The sequence below is a fragment of the Perna viridis genome, chromosome 1 (assembly GCF_037379345.1).
Source record: "Perna viridis isolate PV_CMFRI_1.1 ecotype Kerala chromosome 1, ASM3737934v1, whole genome shotgun sequence".
NCBI lineage: Eukaryota > Metazoa > Mollusca > Bivalvia > Mytilida > Mytilidae > Perna > Perna viridis.
In genome coordinates this window covers 54,786,070-54,806,975 of record NC_142445.1, presented here as the reverse complement: position 1 = coordinate 54,806,975, position 20,906 = coordinate 54,786,070, and the positions used below count along the sequence as shown (strand labels likewise).

At 32.2% G+C, this 20,906-nt stretch overlaps 1 protein-coding gene across 4 annotated transcripts; it reads right to left on the bottom strand.

Moving 5' to 3' along the window:
- Positions 1-935: 935 nt before the first annotated feature.
- LOC148629424 (mitochondrial dimethyladenosine transferase 1-like) lies at positions 936-11,873 on the bottom strand. Of its 4 annotated transcripts, none has more exons than XM_088550739.1 (6): positions 11,732-11,870; positions 8,175-8,230; positions 7,307-7,581; positions 5,733-6,087; positions 2,550-2,703; positions 936-1,245 (listed from the first exon to the last, which is right to left on the bottom strand). In XM_088550739.1, the coding sequence occupies exons 3-6, from the start codon at positions 7,568-7,570 to the stop codon at positions 948-950; spliced, it is 1,071 nt and encodes a 356-aa protein (XP_088406865.1). In that variant the 5' UTR covers positions 7,571-7,581; positions 8,175-8,230; positions 11,732-11,870; the 3' UTR covers positions 936-947. The 4 variants fall into 4 exon arrangements, with proteins under 4 accessions (XP_088406865.1, XP_088406873.1, XP_088406858.1 ...); XM_088550747.1 differs by having other exon boundaries at positions 7,307-7,577; XM_088550732.1 differs by lacking the exon at positions 8,175-8,230 and having other exon boundaries at positions 11,732-11,873.
- Between the last annotated feature and the right edge of the window lie 9,033 nt (positions 11,874-20,906).

Here is a 20,906-nt window from a genome sequence, read left to right as displayed (position 1 = left end):
AGGCTGACTTTATAGCTGATCTGATCCAAAAGAAAGAATATTGTTTGGCTAGATCCTTTGACCTTAGTTTCCGCTATATAGATGACGTATTACCTTTAAACAATCCTAATTTCGGGGATTTGATACACCACATCTACCCCAAAGAACTTGAGATAAAGTATACTACAGACACTGTGAAGTCGGCTTTATATCTTGACCTACACTTAGAAATCTGTAAGGGAAAACTATTGACCAAACTTTACGATAAACGTGATGACTTTTCTTTCAGAATTGTCAATTTTCCTTTCATCTGTGGCAACATCCCTTCAGCACCTGCGTATGGAGTGTTCATATCATATTCAACGTGTCATAGTTTTCCTTTCCTCTTTCGTTTACCCTCGACTTGACATTTTATAAGCAACTTGGCGGGTGTTTCTAGAAAAGCAGAGGATGCTTACCCTACCGGTGCACCTGGTCCATGCTCCCAGTTTTTAGTGGAGTCTGAGTTGCTTATTTGCTTTTGTTACTTTGTATGTATGATTTAAGTTACTTCATGTTCTTTGTTGTGTATGTCTGTTTTCCATGTCTGGTCTTTGTCCCTGGATTACATTCTTTTGATTACCGCTATAACCTTGGTTCCTTTGATTATTCTTTCAGGACAAGAATGTTTGACCAATTGAACAGACCTTGCTTTGTACTAGTCTTACCCGATGAGCCAAACTTTTAATGTGCTAGCTCAATGAAACAAAAGCCTGCAGAGAAGCAAATACCAATTTTAATGACTTTGGTACACTTGATCTGAGCATGCTAATATAAAAAAGACAGAGGTGGTCCATTAGAGGTAGGGATGAACTTGTAATCACTTTTGGTAAAATATTCACGTATAGGTAGCTGCCATATAATACAATAACATCTGGAACTCCAGTCAAAAGACCAGTACTAATGTAAGACAGATATAAATCAGACATTTATGTATCATTACTATGTGCTATCACAGATTCAGTGTCAACATTAGGGCCTAACATTAACTGTTGTTCTATTTTTGATACTTCCAAGTCTCTGGAATGTCTTATAACCTCCTTCATTTCTCTACTTCGGTAATTATAGTCCACTATGTACGGATGTTCCTTACAAATGTAACTGTAAATATGACATAATCGTCCTATATCTTCATTAGTTAGTTTTGTCGGTTTTACATCAGGATTAACCTCTGTAAATTCAAACATCTTTCCTGATAATTCTGGCATATCCGGTGGAAATAGAGTTCTGTAAAGAGAGGAATGATCATAAAAAAAAAAGGTTTGGCAATTTCAATAATTTTATACATAAGTTGGTTTGTTTCAAAATTGCTCACCCTTTGTTTGAAGTTATGAGAATTCCTGCCTTGTAGTTCTAAAATAAACCACCATCATTACAAAACTAGAAACATCACTGATCCTGCCCATACATATCTATATGGCTAAACAAAAAACATATGTGTGAATTTCAACATCTATAAAGCCTTTTACTTGGAAGCAGAAATAAAACTATGAACATTTATAATTCTGTAATTCTAAGCCCCAACCTCATTTTACACCTTTCAAGGGCAACAACCCTAACAAGGAGTTGTCCTACAACTTCAACCCAATGGACATTTGGGAAGACCTAATTGTAGGAATCACTTCACCAATTGGATTATTTTTTTTTTATCTTTTACAGGTATTATTTTCAAGATACTTGCTAAAAACAGAAAAACATCATTTTCACCTTTTTAGAGCAAAAAGTTGTTCTGCAACTTCCACTAAAATATAGAATTTAAAAGAGATATCCGAGCTAAAGAAGGGAGGTCACATTTATTTTCCTGTATCTTTTATAGTTTCTTAGATATAAAAGGAGAATTTAGTGAATAATGACCCCTGTGATAAAAAAAAAAAATAAATACCAATGGTGTCCATGTTTTACACTTGATCCATACAATCAACACAATTTGCAAAGTAGATATCCTAAAGATACTGGTGACTATATTAGGTAATAATTCAACAAGTGCTTTCAGAGAAGAAGATTTTTAAAGATAAGTTAATGATTATGACACACATCTTGACAGAAGCCAGACACCAAGTGATCGCAATAGCTCACATGGCCTTTGGTCAGGTGAGCTTAAAAGTCTTTAACTTACAGTACTTTTCCAAGTAAGACAATTTTTGACAAATAAGTAGATAAGTGAAAGTTTGATAAATGCTTTTGTTGAGTAAAAAGTGCTTGCTTTTAACAGGTTATTGATCGTAAACCACATTTTTTTTTACATTTTTTTAGTAAGTAAAAAATTAAAACATCCTAATAATTGACCTCTTGTCTATTATGCAACTTTTAAAAATAAAAAAAAATGAATTGATATTGAAGGTTTAATCCACTGATCACATAATAATTCTGTAACCCAAACCTCACTTCAACAAAAAGATTTAATAAAAACCATCAAACTCTTCCATGACAATCATACACAAGTACTAATAGCAGAGAATCTAAACATCCCCAATACCGGAAAATAGAGGAAAACAAAAGGAATTTGTTAGGTTCAGCCTACAAATACTTACGCTACATTTTTTCTTGTCATCTTCTGTTTATAATGGAATAAATGCCTACTAACTTTTTCCACCAGTTTAAACGGTTGCTTTATAATAGGTTTAACCAATGGTTCAAATGTTACAACTCCCACGTTAACCTTTGGTGCAGGCACAAAAGCTGAACCTAAAAAAGAATTTCATATACAGTTTACAATAAAGATGGCAGAAAAAAAACCATTAACACTTCAAAACACTATTATCTAAAAGTTGCTTTTAGCTAATAACATTATATATTCAATTTCTCTACTGAGTGCATGTTACTGTAAAAAAAACCCCAATTTTCCTGAATCTTGCATATCTAACCAACATACTAGTATGAGAATTCATATATATTCATTACAACACTTACATAACAAGAGAGCAATAAGGTACACAAACATGATGGCAATTAGACCATAAAACAGGAAAAAATTTGGAAATTAAAGGATTAATTCTACAGAATAAAATGCTTTCAAGGGTGCAGCTTGATACATGTGAACTAATAAAGAGGTCAAACTCAGAACAGTTGTGGTAATTATAGATACAATGTAATACATGCACGGTTCATACAGCTCTTATCTTTGACTGTTGTTGAATGTTTAAAAACATACCTTATAAATGAGAATAAGCAATTTATAAAAAAAGATTTTAAATAAAAAGCTTTGCAGAGCGCAGCATAAGTCAAAATATTTTTCAAAAATAAAAGAGTTTAACAAGGGTAATAAAGACCTTATGCTTTTAATGAAGTTATGTGATCAACTAGAAATACTGTGAGCCCTGTCAAATACCCTCCCCTAAATTCCCACCAAAAAAAGTAAATAAAAAATGCACAAAAAATTTGGCACTTTCATAACAAATGGTCTGTTTTCCACAATTTTTCAACGAATAAACTTCCATGGCCGTTCCTGCCATTTTTTAAAGAGTAAAACTTCATAACACGGAAACATAAAATTTGACATTAATACAAATCAGATGGGAGCTTACTTCAATAGATACGAGCAATTCACTAAAGTTTCATAAAAGTTAGTGAAAGTGTTTTTGAGACATTATGCAAAAACTTGAAAATCCCCCTTCGGCCAGGTGAGCTATTACCGTCATGTGGCGTCCGTCGTCATCTGTCATCGTTGTTAACAATTTTTCAAAACTCTTCTCCTCTGAAACTACTTGACCAATTGGAACCAAACATGGTATGAATGTTCCTTGGGGTATCCCGCATAGAACTGAAGTAGGGATTTTTGATCCATTGAAAAACATGGCCACTGTTACTAAAAATAGAACATAGGGGTCAGACAGTAGTTTTTCACATATATCTCCAAAACGGTTAGGTTTAGCCAAATTTTGACGGGGTAAAAGTTTTCAGCATGATGAAATCTATCTGTGGTCAAATTTTCATTTTAATCTATTAAGCCATGTTGGAGTTATTGCCTTTTTTCAAAGTTTTTTGCTATTTTTAATGTTATTTCTTTCAAAAATCTTCTGCTCTGACAATATTTTACCAATTGAAACAAAACTCAGTATAAGTGTTTCTTGGGGTATTCTGCATAGAATTAAAGTGGGTTTTTTTATCTGTCGAAAAACATGGCCACTGTTACTAAAAATAGAACATAGGGGTCAGACAGTAGTTTTTCGCATACATCTCCAAAACTGTTAGGTTTAGCCAAATTCTTTCAAGAGCTGAAATGATCCTTATTTTTAGGACTACAAAAGTCTTCAAGCATAAAATTTGTCAGATGCCTTCTTAAGAGTTATTGCCCTTGACAGGGGAAAATGAAAGGTTTTTTTTTTTTTTTTTTTTTTTTTTTACAGTTTTCAGCCAATGTCTTGAAAACTATGATAGATTTATACTTTCATTTACTGAAATGATCCTTATGATAAGTCCTATCAAAGTTTTCTTGAGTCAAAATTGTTGGACAACTTCTTGTTTAATTTATTGCCCTTGAAAGGCAAAATTTAACCAGGTGAGCGATTCAGGCTCCACGGAGCCTCTTGCTAAAGTACAAAAATTCATAACATGGAAACATAAAATCTGAAATTTATAAAAATTGAAGGAGAACTTACGTCAATAGATATGATCAATTCACCAAAGTTTCGAAACTAGTAGGTGAAAGTTTTTTTGAGTTATTATCCAAAGTGTTGATGACAGACGGGTGGACAATGGTATACCATAATATGTCCTGTCTTAGTTGGACATATAAAATTAAGAAATACAAGCTGGTAGACCAGACCATATTTTTTCAATATTTTCTATATGTTCAACTAAATTTTACCCAAAAGTTTGGTAGCCCACTTAAAAACTAGTAGCCATGGGCTACTGGGCAACTGTTTATTTTTTTCCCTGAATTAATTTTTTGTGGTATAGCCCACTTTGAGACCCAAAGACTGACAATGTTAAATACCATTTAAAATTTGTTAATAATTTTTAAAACAAAATTTAATAAGAAATAATGTTTTTTTATTAAATTGTCAAAATTGAATGAGAAGTAAACCTTCTACAACAATTAAAGGAACACCTATTTGACTCCTTTTGGACCCTTTTTAACAGAAGAGTAGGGTCATTGACCCCATTGTATATAGCAATCTCACTAGAGCAGCAAGGAACAATTCTTCAAAATTTCATGATATTTGGTTCACTACAACTAAAGTTATTACATGGAAATAAAATAAAAATAACAACATTTATGACAACGAAGAAAACATCATTCCATTTTACGACTGAATTTTTTTATTATTTCATAGGTATCTCCTTTTGGATCCTAGTTCCTAAATGATTAGGACCATAACCTATTAATAAATTAAAGCCCAAAAAATGATGTACATGTATGCTTCTTCATGTGGTACAATTTCATAGAGATTCATACACCTTTACACAAGTTACCTATTGCTCATATATAAAGATGACTACCAATTCCTTGTCATAGTAAAGTTCTTAACCACCAAAACCTATTCCTGTGTGACTGCTGAATGTATGGAAATTTGTGATACAATTTCAAAGATATCCATACACTGTATATAGTTTAATCCTATAAGATACTTATTTCTAGCCCTTTTTAGCTCCAAAATAAAAAAAAGTTAGGGTCAAATCTGTCCTGGTATGGATAATTATAGAACCTTCCCATTGTGTTATGGTCAAATCTCAATCTGACTGTTTTGAGTTTCATTTTATCTATAACTTACCAGGTATCACAAATTTTGTACGAACTTTACACAAATGTTGACACATAACAGACAGACGACAGCGTTCTTTGTCATGAGGTGGTGCTGAAATTCTATGAGCAACTTCCTCTTGAAATGTCAAGGTCAGCCTAACTCTACCTAGACTCCATGGGCCTCTTCTTTCTGACATTGCATGTAAAAGTTTAATTATCAATGGTGTTGACACACTAAAAGGTAGATTTCCAACAATATGTAAGTTAGGAGAATTATCTTCCCAGTCTGTTTTCATATCAGCTGGAAACACTTCAGCCATGTCAAATCTCAAAATATCACCATGGTAAATCACCATTTTTCCACCACTGGCATCACCTAACATCTAAAATTGTATCATCAATATTTTAGAACACTAGTGAAAATGATTCGCTCAACTGGTAAAAAAAAATGTCTTTTGCCTTTGAAGGGCAATAACTCTAGCAAGCTTAGATCTCACTAACCACTTCTGGGTCAAATGCCTCCCCCTATGTAGTACCAAAAACACACTGAACCTAGATCTATGAATTGTAAATGCATTATTTGTGTGTATTCTGATCAAAAGCTGAGAATGTTTACTTTAAAATCGTATTTGTAATTTACTTCAAGAGTGTATGAATATTGTTTACATGTGTGAGTAATTTGGCGCCATGCTGTCAGTTAGAAGAAAAGGTGAAAATTTGGATTTTCAGTATTATTTATCCAAGTAAATTTTGTGAAGAATTTCTCAATCATCGTACCATTAGCATAATGATTTTGAAAGCCTTATTTTCCAAGCTTCACAATGGTATGCAACTTTAAGATGTCATTTGTCCTGGGAATTCACAGTGAAACTTTTAAAATTACTTGTTTAACATGTAAAGTAATGGAAACGTTAGAAGTGATTAGTGACATCTAAGACCTAAAAGACCTTTGGTGAGCCTTGTCATAATGGTAATTTTCTCATCTATCTGTTGTGGTTTTCAAATAATAAGCTAAAAACATTTAAAAAAAAATACCAATTGTTTGGCCTTTCAAGGTCAATAACTCTAATACAAATATTTTATACATTGTAGCTTAAAAGCTTTACAGGGCCTTGCCATAAGGAACACTTCAACGATTGGAAGCTTCCATATTAAAGTAAGCTAAAACCCATAGTCAATATTGGCTTTCAAGGGCAATAACATCAAAAAGAAACTGTCATACAACTCAACTCTATTGGGAATTTTAAAGCCTTTTATAAAGACCATTCTGTCTATTATGATTTTAATATTTTTTAATATATGTAAGCTAATTTTTAAAAAAAGTTAAGGACAACAGACAATGGTGATGACAATAGATCACATACACTACCAGTATTTCTTTTTATTCATACAAGCAAAGATACAACAGTTAACTAACAAAATTCCATGCTTAAAAGAAATGTGCTATTTAACCCTTTCATGGCAGACGAACAGTTATATTTAACTTCTCATGTGGCCATACTGCTCAAAATTATAATTATATTAAAGAGGGAATTTGTCTGAATGTTTAAAAAGTTAGGAACATTATCCCTGTTTTTTTTTTTTTTTTAAGTCATAAATTACCTGTAAACTTGGTATGAAACGTCTGTCTTTTTCTACCACGGCAAGACTTTTCACATCTTGTTCTAAAATGGCTCTAGATATTCCACCAGGGCCAGGACCAATTTCACAGACATGTCCATCTTTAATTGACCCTGCAGCCCTGACTATTTTCCTTGTGAGGTTCATATCCAAAAGAAAATTCTGCGATAATTGTTTTCTGGCTTGTAATTTGTACATCCTTACTATTTCTGATATAGTAGGTAGGGGAGGTAACTTCTTTGGCATGATGATTCTATCTGGAAAAAATTGTCACTATAATCTTGTAACCAACTAAATATAACTGCTGTGGAAGTACTATTGTTCGTGGGGTACCAGTTTCCGTGGTTTTCGTGGGAACGCCAAACCACGAAATTTTGTTACCAACAAAAAGGAGATTTCCATTGATGTGTATACTGAAAACTTCAAAACCACAAATTCAAGAATCCATGAACTTGAGTTTCATCCTTAATACACGAAAAGTAGTATCCACAAATTAAAGTTCTTCCACAGTATATATAAAGTATGTGTATGTAATGACTTACAGGAGGCTCATGGGCTAATGATATATTCCAAGGTGTTCAAACTGGCCACTTATACAGAAAATACATTAATAATGAAAAATGAATGTTCCTAAAAAAATTACAGTAATTTCTGCTATGCAACATTAGATGAAGAAATGTTTATTTGGAATAAAAATTACATAGGTTATATAGTTATATTGTTAAATGTACATGAAAAAGGCATCTTTTATAATTCACATGCAACTTTCAATTTCATTAGTGCAAGTGTTTTGAGTTATTGTGCAAAAAGTGGAAGTATACACACCTGTGTTAAAAATAAATGTCCCTACCTGTTACAAGTAACTTTTGGAACCGTTTATGTGGGAGATTCTTCTTGTGGATACAACTGTTTAGCAAAAACACAAATATATTTAAAAGTCTTTAAAATAATTTTGATTTCCGCTAGAATCTTGGTTCCTTTGATTATTCTTAAAAATGGGATTGGTTTCACCATGCAATTTAGCATACATTGTACCTGCCAACTTACATGATTTAATCATGTTTTCATGATGATCGAAGATGATTGACAATTAGAAAATGAATTGTGATAGGATCTACTAATATTTTACAAAACAGCCAATCATTATCTAAAGATTAATTTCTACTGCAGAATAAATTTGACAATTACTGTCAATTTAACAGGTCTAAAATTTGTAGAACCATGTATGTAAACAAATTATAATATTACCAGTGTTTAACAAAACAAGTTACCTCCCCTACAATCTTCAATTTCTGCAATTTTAACAGTGCAGTATAATTCCAATTTGCTTGTTAAAGAAATACTATTCAATTTAAATAATGATGATTTTTTAAATTTGGTAGCAACATTATTGAATATTTGTTACATTTCTCATAAACCACACCTTATGGTATGCCTTGACATATTCACCATGGTACATATTCTCGTTAATTTTTAATGAAAAAAAGAGATGCCAAAGTTTTCAGACTTAGTAAGACACCTGTTGCTGTGGCCTATGATTGACTCTAATTTGTACATATTCCAATTACATTAAAATCATTAAATTGATAAATATACAGCACAATGTATTTCATAACAGTAGAAATACATTTGTACAATGTATGTGAAAGAAATGTTTTCTAATTAAATATAATAATTTAGAATTATAACTTTAGAATTTCAATTAAATTTGGAAGAATCCACAACAAAAAAAAAGGCTTACAAACATTAATTACACTGCATGCACATGTTCAACTAAAAAAGGGTCCTTTAATACAAAAGTGGTTGTCTCATTCATACATTACAACAGTAAAACCCATACAGTTTGCAAAATATGTCGAGAAAATGTCCTTTCACATATCCCGCCTAATAAACCCCATGGGGATTTTCAGAAGTTGGCAGGTATGATTTAGAGTAACTGTTTCTACTTAGATTTCACATAAAAAGATCCTTGGGAAAAAAAATGGTTAGAGACGGACAGGTGACAGACACAAAATGATGACAATAGTAGGGTGTGCTCATGTCTAAATTGTTTGTTTTGAATAATAGACGTATGGATGATCATAGTAAAAGTGTTTATTTTTACACAAAACTGGTTTGTTTTAATTTTTACCTCGACCCAAGAACCTATTTTCATCACAACATATAAAAATAACTTGGTATGGCATTAACATTTTTAAATAAATTAATGGTCTATCAGCTCCTCTTGTCCAGATTGAAATCAAGGTTGTCCTTAGATAAAAGAATGTTGAAAATGAATAAATTTCGGTTGTCCTCAGTGTAAGTATGATTTAACTTTTACTTGTCGAAATGGTAGTGACACTAGTCCCGGGCAATAGCTTTTGTCAATCACTAGTCTACTGTAGTCATCAAGAGTCTAGCTGTGTAACACAGCTCTATTTTTTTTGTATTTTTGAAGATCATAAAATCAACAACAAAAAAAAAGATCAAGAGCTACAATTTCGCAGCTATCAAGAGTCTAAGTCTGTGATCACAGACAAAGGCTGATGTTTAAATTGTGAGACAGCTTTTAATATTTTCAGTTTTTGCAGCATTTATATATCTAAGAAAGGCTTTCGACACAGTATGGCAAGAAGGTTTATTTTATAAACTTTGTAAAAATAATTTCCCTACCCAAATTTTTAATATATTATATTCAATGTATAGAGACCCTAGTTGCAGAACCAAGTTCAAAGAAGGCTTAGGTAGAACATTTGTATCAAGATGTGGAGTAAAACACGGGGATGTTCTTAGCCCCATTTTATTTAATCTATACATCAATGATCTTGTTACAAATCTAAATGAATCTCAAACTGATCCAGTTGTTCTGGGTGATCTTACTATTAATTCTCTATTATTTTACTGTCCAACAAAAGTCTACAAAAATCTCTAGACATATTAGAAAAATTTTGTTCACCATGGAAACTAAATGTAAACGAACAAAAGTCTAAAATAATGGTCCTCAATTCAAATGGGAAAATCCATTTAAACAGTTTTAAAATCAATACTACCTATATTGAAACTGTAAAAACATACTGCTATCTTGGAATAACTTTTAAATAGCACTGTAATATAAATGTGTCCACAAAACTATTAATGGAAAAGAACCGCAAAGCCTGGTTCAAAATTAAGAAAACCATGGGACTTGTGCTAGTTGTCTATTGGAAAAACTATTTGACTCACTTGTAAGTCCAATTACATTATATGGATGTGAAGTGTGGGGTGCATATTGCAATCTTAATGATACTGGCCCATTTGAACACTTACATATCACATTTATTGAAGAAATTTTAGCAATACATAGTAAAGCAATAAATGTTGCATGCTTAACTAAGCTTAATAGACACCCTATACAAGAAAAAGTAAAAATACTAGCAATAAAATTTTGGGAACATATATCCAATTCAGCGAATACATTGGTAAACAAAATATATACAAATATCCCAGATTCAAATAAATGGATAACAACAATTAAATTATGGATAAAGAAACTTGGATTTGGCTACTTAATAGATATAATAGCAACCAGCAATATCAAAAATGTCTTATCTAATATCAAACAAAGACTCCATGATCAAACCTTACAAAACCAAAATAGTAGTATAAATGAAAGAAATAAATTATCTTTCTATAAAACTATCTATACACAAAACCAAAGGCCTTCCTATATTGATGTCTGCAGATACAAGTCTGATAGGTCAACAATTTGTAAATAAGTGCCCAATCTCTAGCAAAAGAGAAAGTTTGCTATAAAAATATCCCTCAAAATAACAGAAGTTGCACAAAATGTACCACTGGGCAAATAGAAGATGAATTACACATCTTTTTTCATTGCCCAGCCTACAATTCATATAGAAAAGAACTAATTACTAAGCTTAAAAGTAATAATGAAAACTTTAACTCATTAACAGAAAACAAAATACAATTTGTTTTGAATAGCAGCTCAATAATAGTCCTCCAGGCTTTCAATGAATATATCAGTAAACGTCAAGACCACTAACTTTAAATTGTTGAAATAATGAGAATTGAGATGTTAAGACACTCGGTTTTCAAAATAATTAATATCAAACCCCATATATACTGTAATTATTTACAACACTCTTTCTATGATATCTATTTGCACTTTATTTTGTCACCTCTTGCATACTCTTACTACGCTTTTTTTGGCACAAGTGAGTCACCACCGCCGCAAGTTCCTACGTTAATCGAACTTTATCTTTCTTTTTTCTTTCTACTTCTACTTCTACCAGATCGCGACCGCCATCAATTACTGATGATACTGTCACTTTTAGTTGTCAGAAATTTGTTTCTATTATTTGTGTTATGACCATTTACTGTAAATGTATTAGAACAAATAAAAATATCGAAATATTTACTTTCAATACTTACTTTTAAAGATTAACAAATGATCTTTCAAAAAGCAAAGCCGACTCGGGTTCTGATTTAGATTTTTACATTGCCATGGGCGCAGACATCTTGGATTTTGGGGTATGGTCTAAATTGTGTAACCCGTACCCGTACCAACTTTTCCCCGTACCCAAATACTACTTTGCCAATATCTTCATTATTGCTTGATATTTCCAGCTGAAAGTTGACACATATATAAAAAATGACATAATTGTTAGGCTAGAATTAATGATTTTAAAAACGTTCGTTGAAATTGTTTTATTCGATTTTCTGTTTTCAAAAAGGTCTAAAATGTGAAACCCGAAATTTATGGAATATTTGACATTAAAAATTCACAATATTATCAAAATTTTCATTGACAATAAATTAAAATCCCATCAGACTCTGTTTGTGAGATTTAGTTTTTCATTCTTGATAAGATCGTATCCACTCTTTGCTGGTACCAGGAATGACGCTAGGTAGGTACGGAATTCAAACTCAATCAATTCTTTTTCAAAACATTATCTAATCTTTCAAAACTTTATATAAAGTCATAAGGTGAAGATTTAACCTCTTAATAATTTTAGAAAAACGTAAAATTCGGACAAATGAGAAATAGTCAATAAATAGTCAGGTACGATAACTTCCGGCTACACATTTTAGACCTTCTGACTTCTGAAAACCGATTAAACAAGAAATATCAGAAAAAATACACATCATTTCCTTGATTAGAAATGAATTGAAACGGACTTTTCCACACCTCATGCAATTTTCAGTTCTTGACATACCGAAAGAATGAATATTTTAGCAAAACAATATTTGGGTACGAGGAAAAGTTGGTACGGGTACGGGTACGGTAACGAGTTACACATTTTAGAACCTAACGGATTTTGGGTGTACCTATAAACTGTGAAACGAAATTATTCAAAATGAAATAAAGTCGAAATAAACCAAAATAAATCGAAACAGAACATAAAAGATTGATAGAAAAGGAAATGAAACATAAAGTTGCACACATTACTGTGCTAGGCATTTCAACAGTAAATCAACCATTTATCAATTACATAAGTTGATTCACATAATCACTAGTTTATCATGAATAATCTATTACAATTGATAACATTCAAGATTTTAGTACTTCTCTGTCTAAGAATCAGGTAAAATATGTATAAGGTTTGGCACATGAAGGAAAAAACACAGAGATTTTATTGCATTAAAGAAGTATTTATGCGCAATTACCTCCAGAAATAACCATCAAAGTGTTTGTAAAATTTGACTTATTAAGATATTGATAGGCCAAATTTAGTTGAAATGCACTATGGAAAATGGCGGGGAGCATTTTCCCGCACTTTTTCCCTATATAAGCAGTCAAAAAATATCTACGTCACAGATGCTTCAGGATAAAGTTAACCCTTTGACTGCCAGAGTTTTCTCTAAGAGAGTGCCAGACATATTTTCAAAATTGTTTTCCGAGCTGTTGTTCTGTGACGTTTCGTCGTGCAACGATTGTATGGCGTTACAATGCTGCCTCCGATAAGAGGCATCAAGTGGGTGGAATGAATACCACGCACTTGTTTCCCAATTCCCATTTTTAATAATTGCTTTTCCCTTGATTGAAAGTCTGAAAATATTGACAGGGCAGCTAAGCTAAACATTAAACATTAAAAAACAATTACAAAATGTGAACGTAAATGAACAAAAAGCAAACGACACTGTTGACAGGGAATGACCTTTTGAAGGAAATAAAATAAATGCAAAAAAAGATGCTACCTCACTTTACCTACATTTTTGTAGACTTTTATTTTAAATTGTGCACATAAAAAAAAAATTTCCCGGAAAAAAATAACATAAAATTTTAAAATTCACACTATTTTACAATTGATTCAATTTCCAATCCATTTGATATACGGACAAAGACAATACCGATTGTGATTTTTTTTTTCCGGGAACACTTCACTTTTTTGTTTTCGCCAAAAGTGTGATTGTTGGAATAGAGCCGGTTAAGTTTGACAAAAATGAGTGTACAATGGTTAAAAAACTTATCATTTCTATTGCTATCACTTTACTTGTATTATTTTTTTAGAATATAGAATTTACCTACGTTGTTAATTTTATCGACTTATGTGAAGTAAATTATGATCTGTGCATGGAAACCTATATCGGCCACTCTTTTTAATTAAAAAAAACTTCAAGATAATAAGTTGAAAATTCAAGATTCAAGATAAAAAAAAAAGAGCGGCTGATATCGGCCTCCGTATCTGTGTATTCATTGGTATTATTTTTTACTTTATTTTATCACTTTTAACCCCCCACTAAACGACATTGAAACCACCTTGTTTGTACGTCATTCCGTCCGATTATCTCGGCTTCAAATGGATGGGTTTGTTTCAAAATTTGGTGTGGCTTTATAAAGATGTGGCATACATTATAAGTAATTTTGGTTGATCTACGATATCAGCTTTCTGTTCGAGTTTTCCGTGCCCAGAGAAACACAACGCCTGCAGCATTTTTTTTTGGGGGGGGGTGGGATGAAGGGAATAGGACCAGACACGTGGCCTTTGGTTCCATAGATAAAAGTGATAATAGAAAAATATAACAAGAATAAAAAATCAATTTTTTTTCCAGCAACTGATATAAATCAAATAACGGTTCAATTGCCATCTGAAAAGACAAACAATTAATTGGGGATATGAGGTTCATGTTAGTAACGGCTCATATGTTTAAATGAATGCATGTACACTGTTTATTGAATTCATGTAACACCTTGTCTAGCACTAAATTGTATATAAGCATTTCATTAAGATGATGTTACCTTAAATGTTTTAATTCTTATGATAACCTGTACATGTAACAGCATAAGAGAAAAACTTGTTGACGTTAGCCCCCACCCCCTGTCATCCAGCCTAGGTAATTAAAAATATATATAATTGATGAATATAATGACTGGTGAACTACCAAATCTTTCCTTTATGGATCCTCCCCTTTTTGCCTTTCAATGTCACGTTCCGTCGTCACAAAGGCCTTGCTATTGTGACGCTAAGAAAACAACAGGTTTTTGAAAGGCCTGTGGCACAGAACTCGTTAAATAGCTTTTCAGTTGTTTTCTAAATGCAATAAATATATTTGAGGCAAAAAAGACCAAATTTAGAAATATGATGTGCTACGCATTGCCTGATTCTTACACAGAATGATACTTTTAAGTTTTATGAAAAGTGTCATCACGAATTCAGCATCTTTCAAGTCAAAATACCTTTCCCGCTATACTAAACAACCTTTACACAGGTGCTGCAAATACAGATTGCTAAAAAAACGTCTTGCCAAAATAATCCAAATTGGCAAGTTGTCCTCTTTTACCTTCAAGTATTCGAGGTCATCACTCTATTATAACACTATAATGTCAAAATTTTTAGAATGGTTTTCTTGTCCATCAGTACAATTAACAATAATAATTGTTTTTTACAGTGGTAATTAAGTCATTAATGTGACAGGTGTGAAATAATGCCTCAGTTTATATTGTAGATATTATATGGTTTGAAACTCATTAAAGAGCATGCTAAAACAGACTGTCTACATGTACCTTTGCAACTGTCCTTATCAGCTTTATAGTATCAAAATCTCAAATATCAACAAACAGTTCTTGGTATGTTAATATGAATCTCTGTGTACGAGACTTTTTATTTTAACATTATTTTATAACTAATTTCAGATAACCACCTGAATACTGAATACTTTTAAAATTTGTGGTGAGGTAGTTATAAAATATTTGTGATGGGGTTACTATAAACATACATTTACTTACAATTTACAAATTGATCTCTAGATTTAGTTAAGTTTGCCTCGTTTGGTTTTTACTAATATTATTATTAACTCCTGAAATTTCTCACATATCATTTCAGAAATACATGTTATAAAATAAGATAAAACCAAAAAAATCAGATGTAGTGTGGATATTTCCATAAACAAATGTTTGACAGTGTTTGTACTTGACCTTGACATTTCCTTCCTGCAGATGGCAAATCTGGTGGGATTTCATAGTGAGCTGTCCAATTTTTAAAAACAAGAGGGATCCATTGGATCCTAAAAATTTTAGACCAATCAAAAATTTAAGTTGTCTTGGGAAGCTTTTCACTGCTATTTTGAATGATAGACAGTACACTTACTCAAACAAAAACTATATTCTGTAGGAAAATCAATTGGGATTCAGGAAATCATACCCTACTGCAGACAGTTTATTCACATTTGTTTCCTTTCTTGAAATTCTTACAGCAAAAAGGAAAAAAAATTTGGGCCTTTATAGATTTTGGAAAGGCTTTTGTTACAGTATGAAGAGATACACTTTGGTACAAGATATTACTTAGTCATATACATGGTAAAATGTATAATGTTATTCTTAATATGATAATAATAATTCAGCTTTTCATGATAACATAAACCAAACATTTGAACAAGCTATGAAAAATATTAATGAAGGGCCAGCTCAAAATATATTTGATAACAAGATAACTGTAGAGGAAATAGTTAAGGCTATTAAACTATTGAAACTGGAAAAAGTACTTCCACAGATATGATCTCTAACGAAATGTTAAAATATAGTGGGAATACTATTCTCAAACCTCTTGAAAAATTATATAACTTTATTTTCCTCAAAGGAACATTTCCTAAACTATGGAATGAGAGCTTTTTGGTTCTCCTTCATAAATCAGGTAATAAGACTGACCCCTGTAATTATAGGGGAATTTCTATAACTACTATGGAATGAGAGCTTTTTGGTTCTCCTTCATAAATCAGGTAATAAGACTGACCCCTGTAATTATAGGGGAATTTCTATAACTACTATGGAATGAGAGCTTTTTGGTTCTCCTTCATAAATCAGGTAATAAGACTGACCCCTGTAATTATAGGGGAATTTCTATAACTACTATGGAATGAGAGCTTTTTGGTTCTTCTTCATAAATCAGGTAATAAGACTGACCCCTGTAATTATAGGAGAATTTCTATTACTTCTATGGAATGAGAGCTTTGTGGTTCTTCTTCATAAATCAGGTAATAAGACTGACCCCTGTAATTATAGGAGAATTTCTATAACTACTATGGAATGAGAGCTTTGTGGTTCTTCTTCATAAATCAGGTAATAAGACTGACCCCTGTAATTATAGGAGAATTTCTATAACTACTATGGAATGAGAGCTTTTTGGTTCTTCTTCATAAATCAGGTAATAAGACTGACCCCTGTAATTATAGGAGAATTTCTATAACTACTATGGAATGAGAGCTTTTTGATTCTTCTTCATAAATCAGGTAATAAGACTGACCCCTGTAATTATTGGGGAATTTCTATAACTACTATGGAATGAGAGCTTTTTGATTCTTCTTCATAAATCAGGTAATAAGACTGACCCCTGTAATTATAGGGGAATTTCTATAACTACTATGGAATGAGAGCTTTTTGATTCTTCTTCATAAATCAGGTAATAAGACTGACCCCTGTAATTATAGGGGAATTTCTATAACTACTATGGAATGAGAGCTTTTTGGTTCTTCTTCATAAATCAGGTAATAAGACTGACCCCTGTAATTATTGGGGAATTTCTATAACTACTATGGAATGAGAGCTTTTTGATTCTTCTTCATAAATCAGGTAATAAGACTGACCCCTGTAATTATAGGGGAATTTCTATAACTACTATGGAATGAGAGCTTTTTGATTCTTCTTCATAAATCAGGTAATAAGACTGACCCCTGTAATTATAGGGGAATTTCTATAACTACTATGGAATGAGAGCTTTTTGGTTCTTCTTCATAAATCAGGTAATAAGACTGACCCCTGTAATTATTGGGGAATTTCTATAACTTCTATGGAATGAGAGCTTTTTGATTCTTCTTCATAAATCAGGTAATAAGACTGACCCCTGTAATTATAGGAGAATTTCTATAACTACTATGGAATGAGAGCTTTTTGATTCTTCTTCATAAATCAGGTAATAAGACTGACCCCTGTAATTATTGGGGAATTTCTATAACTTCTATGGAATGAGAGCTTTTTGATTCTTCTTCATAAATCAGGTAATAAGACTGACCCCTGTAATTATAGGGGAATTTCTATAACTTCTATGGAATGAGAGCTTTTTGGTTCTTCTTCATAAATCAGGTAATAAGACTGACCCCTGTAATTATAGGAGAATTTCTATAACTTCTATGGAATGAGAGCTTTTTGGTTCTTCTTCATAAATCAGGTAATAAGACTGACCCCTGTAATTATAGGAGAATTTCTATAACTTCTATGGAATGAGAGCTTTTTGGTTCTCCTTCATAAATCAGGTAATAAGACTGACCCCTGTAATTATAGGAGAATTTATATAACTTCTATGGAATGAGAGCTTTTTGGTTCTCCTTCATAAATCAGGTAATAAGACTGACCCCTGTAATTATAGGAGAATTTCTATAACTTCTATGGAATGAGAGCTTTTTGGTTCTTCTTCATAAATCAGGTAATAAGACTGACCCCTGTAATTATAGGAGAATTTCTATAACTTCTATGGAATGAGAGCTTTTTGGTTCTTCTTCATAAATCAGGTAATAAGACTGACCCCTGTAATTATAGGAGAATTTCTATAACTTCTATGGAATGAGAGCTTTTTGGTTCTTCTTCATAAATCAGGTAATAAGACTGACCCCTGTAATTATAGGAGAATTTCTATAACTTCTATGGAATGAGAGCTTTTTGGTTCTTCTTCATAAATCAGGTAATAAGACTGACCCCTGTAATTATAGGAGAATTTCTATAACTTCTATGGAATGAGAGCTTTTTGGTTCTTCTTCATAAATCAGGTAATAAGACTGACCCCTGTAATTATAGGAGAATTTCTATAACTTCTATGGAATGAGAGCTTTTTGGTTCTTCTTCATAAATCAGGTAATAAGACTGACCCCTGTAATTATAGGAGAATTTCTATAACTTCTATGGAATGAGAGCTTTTTGGTTCTTCTTCATAAATCAGGTAATAAGACTGACCCCTGTAATTATAGGAGAATTTCTATAACTTCTATGGAATGAGAGCTTTTTGGTTCTTCTTCATAAATCAGGTAATAAGACTGACCCCTGTAATTATAGGAGAATTTCTATAACTTCTATGGAATGAGAGCTTTTTGGTTCTTCTTCATAAATCAGGTAATAAGACTGACCCCTGTAATTATAGGAGAATTTCTATAACTTCTATGGAATGAGAGCTTTTTGGTTCTTCTTCATAAATCAGGTAATAAGACTGACCCCTGTAATTATAGGAGAATTTCTATAACTTCTATGGAATGAGAGCTTTTTGGTTCTCCTTCATAAATCAGGTAATAAGACTGACCCCTGTAATTATAGGAGAATTTCTATAACTACTATGGAATGAGAGCTTTTTGGTTCTTCTTCATAAATCAGGTAATAAGACTGACCCCTGTAATTATAGGAGAATTTCTATAACTTCTATGGAATGAGAGCTTTTTGGTTCTTCTTCATAAATCAGGTAATAAGACTGACCCCTGTAATTATAGGAGAATTTCTATAACTTCTATGGAATGAGAGCTTTTTGGTTCTTCTTCATAAATCAGGTAATAAGACTGACCCCTGTAATTATAGGAGAATTTCTATAACTTCTATGGAATGAGAGCTTTTTGGTTCTTCTTCATAAATCAGGTAATAAGACTGACCCCTGTAATTATAGGAGAATTTCTATAACTTCTATGGAATGAGAGCTTTTTGGTTCTTCTTCATAAATCAGGTAATAAGACTGACCCCTGTAATTATAGGAGAATTTCTATAACTTCTATGGAATGAGAGCTTTTTGGTTCTCCTTAATAAATCAGGTAATAAGACTGACCCCAGTAATTATAGGAGAATTTCTATAACTTCTATGGAATGAGAGCTTTTTGGTTCTCCTTCATAAATCAGGTAATAAGACTGACCCCTGTAATTATAGGAGATTTTCTATAACTACTATGGAATGAGAGCTTTTTGGTTCTTCTTCATAAATCAGGTAATAAGACTGACCCCTGTAATTATAGGAGAATTTCTATAACTTCTATGGAATGAGAGCTTTTTGGTTCTTCTTCATAAATCAGGTAATAAGACTGACCCCTGTAATTATAGGAGAATTTCTATAACTTCTATGGAATGAGAGCTTTTTGGTTCTTCTTCATAAATCAGGTAATAAGACTGACCCCTGTAATTATAGGAGAATTTCTATAACTTCTATGGAATGAGAGCTTTTTGGTTCTTCTTCATAAATCAGGTAATAAGACTGACCCCTGTAATTATAGGAGAATTTCTATAACTTCTATGGAATGAGAGCTTTTTGGTTCTTCTTCATAAATCAGGTAATAAGACTGACCCCTGTAATTATAGGAGAATTTCTATAACTTCTATGGAATGAGAGCTTTTTGGTTCTCCTTCATAAATCAGGTAATAAGACTGACCCCAGTAATTATAGGAGAATTTCTATAACTTCTATGGAATGAGAGCTTTTTGGTTCTCCTTCATAAATCAGGTAATAAGACTGACCCCTGTAATTATAGGAGATTTTCTATAACTACTATGGAATGAGAGCTTTTTGGTTCTTCTTCATAAATCAGGTAATAAGACTGACCCCTGTAATTATAGGAGAATTTCTATAACTTCTATGGAATGAGAGCTTTTTGGTTCTTCTTCATAAATCAGGTAATAAGACTGACCCCTGTAATTATAGGAGAATTTCTATAACTTCTATGGAATGAGAGCTTTTTGGTTCTTCTTCATAAATCAGGTAATAAGACTGACCCCTGTAATTATAGGAGAATTTCTATAACTTCTATGGAATGAGAGCTTTTTGGTTCTTCTTCATAAATCAGGTAATAAGACTGACCCCTGTAATTATAGGGGAATTTCTATAACTTCTATGGAATGAGAGCTTTTTGGTTCTTCTTCATAAATCAGGTAATAAGACTGACCCCTGTAATTATAGGGGAATTTCTATAACTTCTATGGAATGAGAGCTTTTTGGTTCTTCTTCATAAATCAGGTAATAAGACTGACCCCTGTAATTATAGGGGAATTTCTATAACTTCTATGGAATGAGAGCTTTTTGGTTCTTCTTCATAAATCAGGTAATAAGACTGACCCCTGTAATTATAGGGGAATTTCTATAACTTCTATGGAATG

Bases quoted from the DNA above. Each gene is read 5' to 3' on its own strand.
- LOC148629424 (XM_088550732.1), bottom strand. From the start codon at position 7,570: ATGCCAAAGAAGTTACCTCCCCTACCTACTATATCAGAAATAGTAAGG. The intron at 6,088-7,306 runs GTAATTTATGAC...ATACAATTTTAG, and splicing joins GTTTCATACCAAGTTTACAG to ATGTTAGGTGATGCCAGTGG. The intron at 1,246-2,549 runs GTAAGTATTTGT...CTCTCTTTACAG, and splicing joins ATGACAAGAAAAAATGTAGC to AACTCTATTTCCACCGGATA.